General features: G+C 43.2%; 1 protein-coding gene across 1 annotated transcript; it reads left to right on the top strand.

Annotated features, from left to right (window-relative positions):
- Positions 1-385: 385 nt before the first annotated feature.
- Positions 386-11,974, top strand: LOC146641340 (uncharacterized). Its single transcript, XM_085399055.1, has 6 exons — positions 386-558; positions 4,542-4,702; positions 7,594-7,710; positions 8,261-8,285; positions 8,444-8,482; positions 9,368-11,974. Exons 1-6 carry the CDS (start codon positions 531-533, stop codon positions 9,532-9,534), a joined length of 537 nt encoding a protein of 178 aa, XP_085255181.1. The 5' UTR covers positions 386-530; the 3' UTR covers positions 9,535-11,974.
- The last annotated feature ends 307 nt before the right edge of the window (positions 11,975-12,281 follow it).

Raw genomic sequence — 12,281 nt, 5'->3', positions numbered from 1 at the left:
CAGCTTAACATAAATTGTATTGCACCATCAGTATTATGAAAATATATCTTCTGTAGAAATTAACATACCTTGTTGGGAGGAATAAAATCAAAATGTTCCCACACAGGGGAGGACATCCTCCTCTTCTTAGCTGGCTCCATTCTCTCCTGACTTTCTCTCCTCACTCTCATAAACCTCCAAACTGTCTCCAAACTGTCTCCAAACTCTCACTAATCGCAACTCTCCACCAAACACCCACATTTTTGAATAAAGTCTGAGGGGTTTGTATCGCTGTCATATCTCGCGGCAAAGTTCGAACCACTTCATGAACCAGTCACGTGGTACAGCCGGGCAGCGAGGCTTCGGACGTCATCGTTTTCAGCTCCTCCCATAAATGAAGCAAGCCTCGATACGCGCATCGCGGAAACGCTCCCTCAATTACTCGACACAAGCTTCGAAGCCTCGATACAGAACGTCACATCACTACCCGTGGCTCAGTGCTCGGTGCGTTTACCCGCCAAGAAGCTGCAAACAAGACGATTTCTCCCAGCATGAACATCATGATTGTCTCCGTGTACGGTGAGTTGGCTGTCCTTCTGACGGTCTCTGTGTGATTTTTGTTTCAAATTTTCCTCCTTCGCTTTCTTTCTTCTGTGAACTATCCGCGGGCCACAGTCAGGGTTTGTCTCACCTGCAACAGGTGAACACAGCAGACGCACTTTGACGCACTCCGATAGCCGGTGCTGTGCCAAAAAGTCAAAAAGGGATTTCCGGTATTTACCAAAAAATGACTGCTGGAATTGAATCCATCATAAATAACTTGTTGCTTTATAATGTGCAAAAAAGATCACGAGTAATAATGACGTCACTCTTGTAGTTACAGCATATTACAGTGCCAGCTGCGCTCAGTAAATAAAAACAGAGTAACAGACATCATATTTTTAATGATGGCTTCAGTGTTTTCAGTCCTTCTGCACACGCAGCTGTGATTTAGTTAATGTGAAGTGATTTCCTGGAAAGCCCGGCGCTCAGAGGATGTGTTTCTTGCTTCTCCTCAAACAATCCTGTTTGTTGGCTTCCTGTGAGGGGAGGCAGACGGTCTCCATCCTTCAAATAAATGCGCAAACTGATCAATCAGCCTGAATAATGGGACAATTTGACACTGATGACCAGTCCTCTTATCTTAACCCGCTAAATTATTATGAACAGCGCATTCCTTTGGTTACCGTTTTATATTCCTGAGCCCTGTGTCTGTTTGCCTGAAGGGTGAATGTGATTGAAACAGGCGAATGACCAAGAAGAACCTGTGACAACTTTCTTTAAATCTGTGACATTGACATATTTAAAGAACTCTGCAGTGCTGATTTCCCTTTCATGGAGTCTCACCTGCAAGTAAGAACAGGTGGAGCGTGGAAACAGCAGCCTGCCCTTTGACCTACAGATCATCGGTCTGCACAAAAACAGTGAACGTGAGGGGAAAGTCAGAGATCCGGCTGTGCCGTTGGGGGACTTTTTGTTGGGTGGAGTTTCAAATCCACGCTGCAGTAATGAAACTAGCTCAGCTCAAACGAAGGGGGGAAAAAAAGACAAACAAACAGCCATCAGAGCAGCTGACGTCACTCTGAACGCAGGGCACGAGTGTCAGAGAGAGCAGATCCAAACACGCTAACACGCTGGGGTGTTGTTGTGTGTCTGTTTGTGATCTGGGTTAACTGACCCTTGAATTTTCTCAGTATACCACAATAAAATAAGATTTCTGTTTTTTGCAAAGCCACTTTTTAATCAGGTGGTTACAGCTTACTATCAGTAAGAGTTCTGAAAGGTCACACAAGTTTCTGCTTCGCTCGTTCTTTCAGATTGTTATCAGGCTGCTAATAACAAGGCCCTCTCTGTATAGCACTGGGAGGAAGTGAGAATGATTCATCTGCCTTTGTTACTCTCAAAGGTTTCATGGTTCAGTACAGTCCTCCTTTAGGTCTCTTTATACCCTGTTTTGTGTGTTGATGGTTGGAGGCACTTGTCTTCGTGTTGGTTGCTGATAGTCTCTGATGTTTGATGTGGTTTCATTTGGGACTGATCGCGTGAATCTGATCATGAATGGAAGCTAAAGTTTGTTACAAGCCGTTTGTGAGCCTTGTTTCCTGTCACATGTTGACCTTTGCAAATTACAGCCAATCAGAACGTAGCCTAAACATTTAGATGAGAAATGGTCTCATCTTTGTTGTTTCAGAGTATTTTCTTCATGTTTAAGGGTAGTTTGTACGCATCATGATGGTTGAGTCTTAAGTGTGTTTTGAAACTTCCTCTTTCCACTGCTTCATGCTGGATGAGCTCATCGGATGTTCTCTTTCTAACTCCGTAACCTGCGAGATTCACACGTTGACCTTTTTAAATTACATCTGAAGAAACGTTTCATTCAGCTGAGTCACTCACCTTGGGTGAGTGATGAAATGTTTCTCTCACTGAAAACATCACGTCCAGATGAAAACAATCAACCTTTTGGGAATCCCAAATAGAGTGAAACACAAGGTCACCTGAACTGTGATGTATTAATTGGTGAGTTTAGCTGCTTCAGATTCACCTGTTTGCTTTCCTGAGTGTTTCTGTTGGTAAAGATGATAACAGGTGGAGGTTTGTGGTGTATTCACAGGATCAGCTGAGTTTCTGAAGCTGAAAGCAGACGAGTTTTCCTTTAACTGAAGCTCGTTTGAGTCTGTTAGTCCCATCCTGGCTCTGAGGTTGTATCTGTGTCAGTAAATCCATTGTGTTTGTGTCATGATGGTTGTATTGCATCATAAAAACATGAGAGTGACTTTTACAGCCTGAAAAACTTTGAACCACAGACTGTTCAGTCAGCTGAACAGTCCATGGAAACATCCATCAGAGCTGGATGTTTCCATGGAAACGTGTTTGTTGTGAGCTGTTGTTTGGGGATTTTCACTCTGTACGTTTCCTTCTGTCAGGACACGCTGTGATAAAAAGCAGAAGGCTTGCCGAGGCTGGCACACTTTAAACTCTGACACAGTTTTAACGTCAGGCAGCTTGCTGGAGTGTGTTTCATAGCAACACACGAACACGTCAGGAAGAGGAGGAGGAACTCTTCCAAAGGCATTCGCCTTCATGGTTAGAATCTAACAGTGGCAAGGCGGCGGGGCTTGCAGTGTACAGGTGAAAGTATGTCAGTGGGAGTGTCCTCACACTCACAGCAGAGAAACAGCTGAATGAATGAAGGCTCATGTTTGTTACAACAGCAGCACAAGGACTTTGTAGGCATTTCTCACTGGACTTTCCCAGTGATGAAAAAATCTTTGAAACTCGTCTGGAGGAACAGCAGAGACGGTGTTTTGGCCGCCACCCTGTTGGCTTGTCAGTGACCAGAAGTGACCATATTTGGGTGAGAGGGTGGAACACTAAGTTATCTTTTAATACTACCTAGGCCGGTTATCAGTCTGCACTTACCGACGTTATGGGAGCATCACACAAACACAGATACCTGCTGATTAGAGTTCAGTCACATCCAGGATAAATACCAGAATTTCACTCAGAAAAGCTGGAACTCAGACTTCTCAGTGTGTTAATACAGTAACCTCACTCCAGACATATTAATGGAAAAGATAATGTCATTAAAATGCTCCAACAGCAGGTGAAGCTAGCAGACAGCTAGCAGTCGGTTACTTACTGAGTTGAAACGTCGCCGAGACAAAGCACTGAATCGGTAAAGTAAAAAAGACAAATACAGGTGTCAGAGTGGTTAGCACTGTCGCCTCACAGCTGTGCAGCATTTACGTGTTCTCCCCATGTCTGTGGATTCTCTCCAACTCGGGCCAAAGATGGGTTAATAAGGTAATTGGTGATTTTTAAATTGGCTGCAGGCGTGAATGATTGCCTTTAGCCTTGCGATCGAATGCCAACCTGTCCAGGTGTACCCTGCCTCTCGTCCTGTAACAGCTAAGCGGCAGCACTCTCAAATACAGCTGCAATGTCAAGAAACCTCACTTAAAGGGTTAAACCTCTGTAAACCACCCCTCTGAAGTAATGCATCATAAACAGCATTTTTTCTTTGGGCCTCAGCTATCAGACCTTTTAGAACCTTTATGATCGTTATAACTTACAGAGCTAATGTTGGGAGTTTTTCCTTCCCACTGTTACTAAGTGTTTGCTCATATGGGGTGTTTCTCTGTGTTATTGTAGGGTCTTTACCTATATTAAACACTTCGAGGCGACGGAGGTTGTGATTTGGTGCTATAGAACTAAAATTTAATTGAAGCTCAGCTTTTAGAAATGTTCTGGTAATCAAATCGAAGACTTTAAACACAGTATGGAGTCCCACAGGGCTCTATTAGTGTGCCCCTACAGTTTAAAATATAGTATCAGAGCACTGCTATAAATTTGACAGCTGGCTTTAGATGTAAACATCTGGAAAAGATCCAGTCGTTCCACTTTTGCTGCTGCTTTATACAGCAACAAACTGCCGTCGTAGCTCTGAGCCCATCTTTAGGTGTTAGACTGGTCCAGTGTCAGAGTTTTGAAGTTGTGTGACCGTGCCGTTTGTTTACTTTCAGTTTTCGCCCTCGTGCTGCTGCCTGGTCTTCAGTCTTCTGCAGCAGAGTCTCCATCAAGTCTAACCTGTAACTCCACACGGCTCTCTAATGGGTCGGTCCTGTTCCAGCTGCCACACGGGCCCAGTTCATCCAGCTGCAGCACCTGCTGGGAGGATCAGAACGTGAGTCCACCACACTCAGCATGATGCCATTGCTGTTACTGCTGCACACATGCTCTCAGAGTTAGATCAGCAAATCACAAGCAATTACACATTTCACTTTCACAACCTGCTGCTATTGATCAACACCACGATTACATCATAGATTTTGTTCTTTTAACTTCCTTGTTTGGAGAACTCTGGACACTTCAAACATTGGGCGGGTCATTGGACTGGCTGTGCACCTCAGAGAAATCCATAAACAGACAGGGAATGTAAACCCGAGTGATCACAGGCGCTCAAGGTGACTTGGCTGCTAGGTGACTAGCAGCAGTGAAGGGCGGGGCTCACATAGCACAGGTGAATAATAAATTAATTGATAAAGGCTAAGAGAAGAACAGCATGTTTGCTCCTAGAGGACACATCTTCAGGTACATTCAGGCTCGTTGTTATGTCTGTAGCTCGTTTTCAGAATGCTCACTGAGTGCAATGTCAGATCCTGCCATACATAAATACCTGAATGGGTATCAAATCTAGTCCTTCCAGTTATACTTCCTAATGCCTCAGCTGCCATGTTTTGGGTGTGGCCTTCCTCAATTGCTTAAGTGTTTCTTTTGATTCTCAGACAAAGCAAAAATCAGCTGGCTGAGTGAAAAGTTGATTTTAGTGATCATGAAACAGAGCATCAGTGCCAGTGATGCTGTGAGCCAGCAGGAAGCTCTGAGGTGGAGGTTTGTGGTGTTTTCACAGAATCAGGTGTCTTTGAAACTGAAACCAGTTTTCTTTGATTTGTGGCAGTAAATCCGTCACGTTTGTGTCATTTAAGTCAGACTGAAGCTAAACAGGAAACCAGATTCTGTGTTTGTGTGATGCAGACAAGTAAGAGATACTCTGCAGGCAGAAGGACTGAAGTCAGAGTCTGACTTCAGTCTCTTTGAGACCGCATCTCAAAGAGACCGCGTCTCAAAGAGACCGCGTCTCAAAGACGGCATCTCTTTGAGACTTCCTCCCAATCCTCCCAGAGAATTCGATCAGCAATTCCCAGAGAATTGCTGATCAAATGCCAAACGCCTGTTTGTGAACACACTGAAACATGACAGCAGTGGGTCTGATCTCAGGCAGATTATCAGGAATGTTTGAGAATGTCTGACAGAGGCTGAGGGTGAGGTAATCAGACAGGAAGCAGGTTTGACTGCTGTATTACATCATAAATCATCAAAGCGACTTTCACAGGCTGTGGCGCAATGCGCTGTAGGGAAAAAGGAGTCGCCCGGCTCAGTCAAAAGACGGGTTAATGGGTTAGTTTAACTGCCGATTATAAATTGGCTGTATGTGTGAATGCATTCAACCTCACTGAACGCTTGTGGGATCAGCCTTTTGTGCCAGAGTGGCCAACACAACCACACTGGCTGACAAACGCTAGTTGATGAATGGGATCCATCCCACAGCAGTGTGTGACCAGGCCACTGACCTGCACGAGGAAGAGGTGCCAGGTGCCAACAAGCATTGTTACAGCAAAAATAATCAACCAAACACAAATCTCTTTACTTTTGGTGCCCTTATATACAGAGAGTTGTAGCTTTTTTCATTTTTATTTCTCATCTATTGCTTATTTTCTCTATTGTGGCATCTATTTTGTGTTTCATCCACAAATCTATTCTGTATGTTTTGGAAGCTTTTTGACCTTCCCCTTGGATGCTAGGACTCGGTGAATCTACGTATAAAGTTGATGAACAGAGTTTTAAAAAGGGAACAATAGCAGGAGGACTTTCCCCAGATTTCCACTGGACTTTCCCCGTGAGGTGAAGCGGAAGAAGCAGAGCAGAAGAATTTGTTTGTTTTCTTGGTCTGCAGCTCTGATGTAACTCAGTCACAAAGTTATTAACATTCTTTGCTTTATCAACCTCTCAGTGAAAGCTGGAAGCTTCGTGTGGTTGTAAAGTTGTGGCTGACGGCATTGCATAGAGTATGTGTGTGCGTGCGTGCGCGTGTGTGTGTGTGTCTTTGCTCTTTTGTTTTTCGTTTCATTTCTCGTCATTCTGTGAAACCTGAAACTCGGAGGGTTCAGGCAAATGTTACACAGCAGTAAAGTAACGTTTTCACTTTTTAAACTCGATTATGGAAACAACACAGTTACAATAACAACATTTAGTGGCAACAGCGTGAAAAATGAAACAAAAAGTAAACCTCGCCGTGGAAGATGTGGAATCATTTGTCACCTCCAGTCAGTAATGTTTAGTCTGTGAACTCTTCACTCAAAAACACAGAATGACCCACTGGACCATACTGCATTCAGGTCCTAACACTGAGTGCTTACAGTCCAGCTGAAGATCTTCTTATTGCCTTTAACTGTGTTTGTAACATCAGCCTGTGTCTCTGTTCAAACCAAATGCACTTTCTAAATCCCGGAGCAACAAAATTTGACCTGTTGCTGGTGCTAGATGAAAGTTGAGAGAGTCTACCTCTGTGTTCTGGTGATCAATCATTTCAACCTTGATTAGCTGCTGAAGAATTACAATAACCCCCTCCGTGAATCGCCACCTTATCGTGGTGGAGGGGTTTGTGTACCCGTGTGATCCCAGGAGCTATGTTGTCGGGGGCATTTAGCCCCTGTTAGGGTCTCCCAAGGCAAATTGGTCCTGGGTGAGGGGCCAGACGAAGAGCGATTCTGAGACAGTTATGAAAGGTCAGCAATAGGTGTTACCTAAGTCGGCCAGCTAGGGTTTAGTGTCTGTCCAGGACATCTCCTGGCTGGGGATTATGTCTGCAGGATGGTGTGGGAATGCGTTGATGTTTTCAGAGGTTTCTGAGAAAGGGAGGTCTGAGAGTCTCTGTTAGACTGCTGCCTCCGTCACCTGCGTAAGCAGCAGTGGAAGGATGGACGGTAATAATCAAGTATTTTGTTTCTTTTGCAGAAAACTGTCATGGCACGAGGCTCACGCTTTCATGAAGTCTTTGTCCACAGTCTGACGGACAACTCCATCATCCTGGCTGACTGTCGTCCCCTGCGCTACATCCTGGAGTGCTCTGGGGTAAAAACAAGCTTCTTGCTCAGATTCAGACCTTTTTTTCTGTGGTTTTATTACAAAAAGACTAAAATCTTCCACTGCTGAGCTCAGTCCTGAACTATCAGTGTGCAAAGTTTAACGGTGATATTTTAACTTTACAGAAACGGAGTTCATCATTTCAAAACACAGATTTACATTTCAGTGCGTGCAGCTGAACACTGAACACTTCTGTGTCACTGACTGAAAAACAAACTGTGCATCTCTGTATCTGATCTGTTTTTATTTTGTTTGTTTGTTTAACTTTATGACAGGAAATTTAAACATGTTATTTTTGAGATTATGGAGCTGTTAAAAGCAAAAAAGGAGCAGAAGAACGTGAGGAAATGGGGCGGGGTTACACATTGATTAACAGGTTGCAAATGTGAGCATACTGTTTCTTCAGTTTCTCAGTCAGAGGAGATATTACCAGAAAAATCAGATCATCTCCACAGTTTGACAGAGCGACTGTTTCCTGTTCTTTGTATGCTCTCAGAAAACTATTTTTAGCTCTGACCTCAACTTTTTTTTCCCTCAGACGCTGCAGGAGATCGAATGCGCAGGTGAGAGCTCTAAAGAGTAATTAATAATTAATTCATACAGGTGTTCCCACACTCAGCTTAAAAGTTTTTTTGTTTTTTGTTTGTTCGTTTTTCCAGCAGACAGGAAATGCTTTCCATCATCCGCTGTTTCATTCACCACATTTCTTTTTCTCTTCTAGTGAACTGCAGTTCTCACCTGGACCCTGCTTCACCTTCCCGTAAGTCACATGTTTCCTGAACAGGTTGGGGTGTTCAAGTCTCCTCACTCTGCTCTGACATGAACTGCAGCCTCACAGAGTGTCAGTAAACGCCACACCGCCTCAGCTCAGAGGAACACCTGGAGACTGTTTCTTTAAAGTAATGGATTACTTCACATATGTACTCCCTGTAGAATCTAACTGGTTATTTTGCATTAATAACAGTTTAGTGTCAGTTTAACATCGAAGACTAAACTGTTCATATCTGAGGAGAGCAGACAGGAGAAGCCACAGATATCAAACTTTTGCACGTTTCTTCACTCAGTTTAAATCGATGATCTTAAAAACTTTTTCCTGAAGGTTTGTGCCGCCCGTTCACTTTCAGCTGTGCCACATGACTTTGGTTTAGGAGCACGGGCACATACAGGACGTCTTTCCTGGGCAGGTTGTTTAAGTCTTAGTAAAAAGCTAACAGCAGAGCAGGCTGAGGGTTATATCTCAGCATCCCTGGGTCATTTCATACATAAGCTCCTCCCAGCAGAGCTGAATGAAAACAGGTCCAGACTGTTCTCTACGTTCTGTTTAATCGCTAATTCTTGACAGTCCACCTTCAATTAAATTTGCCTCATTAACAAACACTAAACAAATTCTTCTTGTCCTTCCTACGGCCTCATCAGAGCGCTCTGCTTTCAGCACATGCTCATTTGAAATATTTTTCGCCTCTATGGACTCTGCGGCGCTCTGTAGAAACGGAAGTAAGACTTTAAAAAAATTCTGTTTCTGTCAGGGAGTCAGATCAGCACCTCATCATCTGGACCACACCATCACCATCCAGCAGGATGTTTCTGTTCGAGCTGTGAAAATAATAATGATACTGAGAATGCCCTCATGTTTTTGTCTCCTCAGCAAACCCCACCCACCCAGACAAGCCGAAGTGGACAACCCGAGCCATCGTCGCTGTTAGCCTTCTGTCATCTGTCATCTTCATCATTGTCATGCTTTGGTGCTTCTATAAGAAAAAACGTTCTGTGACGACCCCAACTGCTCTTTACACTCTAGCTCAAACTGTTTAAACACTGCAAACAAACCCATTGCACGGCTCCATCATCAACAATAATAAAAACAATAATAATAATGATAATAATAATAATTGACTGTTAAATAAACATTCAGTGTATTATTAGATATTCTCTTTAAATATATATATGTTTAAAATGATGATGGAGCCAGATGTAAAGATAAACGTTTTGTTTTAGTCCAGGAGCCCCAAACAGATCCAGCTGTTTAAAAAAAAATAACAAAAAACCCCCCTTTTTTTTTTTTGCTTTTTTTTGCTTTTTAGCAATAAGTTCGTTGATTTCGTAGCTTCAGTCCGACCAGAGGTCAGGGCTACACAGGTACCCTCAGGATAAACAGAGCTTCTAAACAGGGAACGATCACAGATGAATCTGAGCGAGCAGCCAGCTGTGACTTCACTTCCTGTCCATCAACGCAGCGTCGACATTCCCGTGTTAATCAGAGAGAAGCTGTTAACCCTGTAAAGCCTGGATCATGAAATAATTACTCCAAACATTCACATTTTTTAATCTTTAATTAAACCTGACAGACTTGTTTTTATTTAATATCAGTTTGTTTATGACTTTTACTTTATAAGCAACTGCACAAAAATGTTACAAACGTATTGTTCGGTTTATCACGGTTACACAGGAAAAAAATCACGCTGATAAATGTAGAGGCCTCAAAGTCATGTTTCACGTGATACATTTGGCATTACAGGGTTAACCGCTTCTTCAGTTCCTCACAGGTCATCCAAACCCCACCCCCACCTCAATCACCCACCTGCTGCACCAGCAGACATTCCCACCTTGAGCAGTTCTTATAGAAACGTTACAGGAACTGGCCATGAATTCATTTTAATGCCGTCAGGATAGAAGTTAATTTCTCGTTTTTCTCACTGAAAATTTCTGTATATCCTGCCCGCACCAGTTTTACTGCCGATCCAAACACACACGACAGTGGACTCTTCCTTTGTTTATCCAGTGTTTGGGGTTAAAGGTGACCTTCGGGTCCCGATAGTTTATGTTCACGTGTTAAAACGAGCCAGGAGATCCAGTCTGAGGTTCTGCACAGAGATGGGTTTTCTTAGTGAAACAGATCCTGGAGCAGCTTCAGGTCTGGCTCTTCAGGTTACAACGTAAAGCTGCATGTCTGTAAGCTCTGTAGCCCAGTGGGCCGTACGTGACGCGTTTACTCACTATGTGCAGCATCATGTTACTCGTGATGACTTCATTTATACTTGAATGTTCACGCTGTCAGTCCCACTGTGTCCAAACCATCACCAACATCCCAACTTCACAGTATAATTGTGCTGATGCACACCGCAGGTGCAGGTGCCCCGTGATTGTGTTCACAGCACAGCTCACACCTGATGATCCAGACTGACATCTCCTCATGAAGCTTCTAGTTCGGAGATGTCGTCTGAACGTTAAAAAAAAAAAGCTTCCAAAAAAGAAGCGGGTGTTACGACCGGCGTTTTTTCCGTCCTGTCTTACTCCTCCTGGTATATGGACCTCCGTGTGTTATTCACCTGACGTTCGTAACCACATTCAGTGCCCCGACACACCAAGCTGACCTCAAACGACCCTGAAACCCACGCTGCCCACATCAGAGAAAAAAGCTTCATGGAGAATCTGGCCTCTGCTTAAATCCCACATGAATGTCACAGGAGCTCTGCAATGTTCATGAAATCACTCTTTAGTTTCCTTTAAGATCCGATCCTCTGGACGTCCAGGTGGAACAGGGCTCGGCTTGGTGCATCGGGGCTTTTGGCTCCTGGAGCCAACAACAGGCTTCGAATGCCGAATCCTACTAAACGTTATAAACCCGACAGTCTGTTACATATCGCCGCGTAGGACGCAGAGCCATGGTTTATAAACGAGGAAACGCGATGAAGCAGATACTTCTATTTATTTTCTGAAGTATCACATAAAGTTTTCAAGTCAGCAGCAGAGACACAAGCTGTGTTTCAGCTGCTCTGACTGGTCTTCCGCTGTGGAAGTTGGGAGATTTTAATCATATATATTACTATAATATAATAAATATATATGTATATATATGCTGATGGTTTTCATGTTGCACACAAAGACATGCAGTTTGTCTGGTTTTCTGTGTCAGGGCTCCTGGACTTAGATTCTTATATTGTATAAACATTGATGTAAAAATCAGGCCAGCTGGTGTAAACATGGTTTGATTTCCTCTTTTAAATTTATCTGCTCTTTGCTTTTTCTGTGGTTTGGTGTCATAGGTCTATTATGTTGTCCCTTCTTTGACAGTAACCGCGAGAACCTGCAGGGTTTCTCTCGTTTAAAGCTGCAATGATTGCTTTAACCTCGAGGTGACGGTTGTTGTGATTTGGCGCTATATAAGTAGAATAGGATTAAATTTATCAGCCTCTGCGATGTGATTGGTGGATAAAGGTTTTTGTCTGGTCTGATGTTCATTTTCTCCCATGTTTAATAAAGAAAAGCATCAAAATTGGTCTTTAAATTTGAAGTCAGGCAGTGAATGTCTGCAGAACCGAAACTGCAAAAGAGGCTGAAAGGCTTGAGTGATTAGTGCAGCTTTAAAGACTGAAGAGAAACTCGTCTGCTTTTCGAAAATTGTTGTTGTTTTGTTTTTTTTTTTAATCAGGCTGTTTCTCTTATGCAGTGAATTATCACGTAAAGCTTAGAATCTAATCGTATTCTGATCATCTGAGCTACAAAAATGAATTTTTAATGAAAGATGATTGTATTGATCTGTAAATCGGTGAGGGGTTATT

Source organism: Rhamphochromis longiceps, linkage group LG23 (assembly GCF_057381845.1).
Source record: "Rhamphochromis longiceps isolate RC_006_pf linkage group LG23, R_longiceps_female_GT1.1, whole genome shotgun sequence".
Classification (NCBI taxonomy): Eukaryota; Metazoa; Chordata; class Actinopteri; order Cichliformes; family Cichlidae; genus Rhamphochromis; species Rhamphochromis longiceps.
Note: the sequence above shows the minus strand (reverse complement) of the source record. Positions and strands in the feature narration are given on the sequence as shown.

Bases quoted from the DNA above. Each gene is read 5' to 3' on its own strand.
- LOC146641340 (XM_085399055.1), top strand. From the start codon at position 531: ATGAACATCATGATTGTCTCCGTGTACG. The intron at 7,711-8,260 runs GTAAAAACAAGC...TTTTTCCCTCAG, and splicing joins ACATCCTGGAGTGCTCTGGG to ACGCTGCAGGAGATCGAATG. The intron at 8,286-8,443 runs GTGAGAGCTCTA...TTTCTCTTCTAG, and splicing joins GCAGGAGATCGAATGCGCAG to TGAACTGCAGTTCTCACCTG.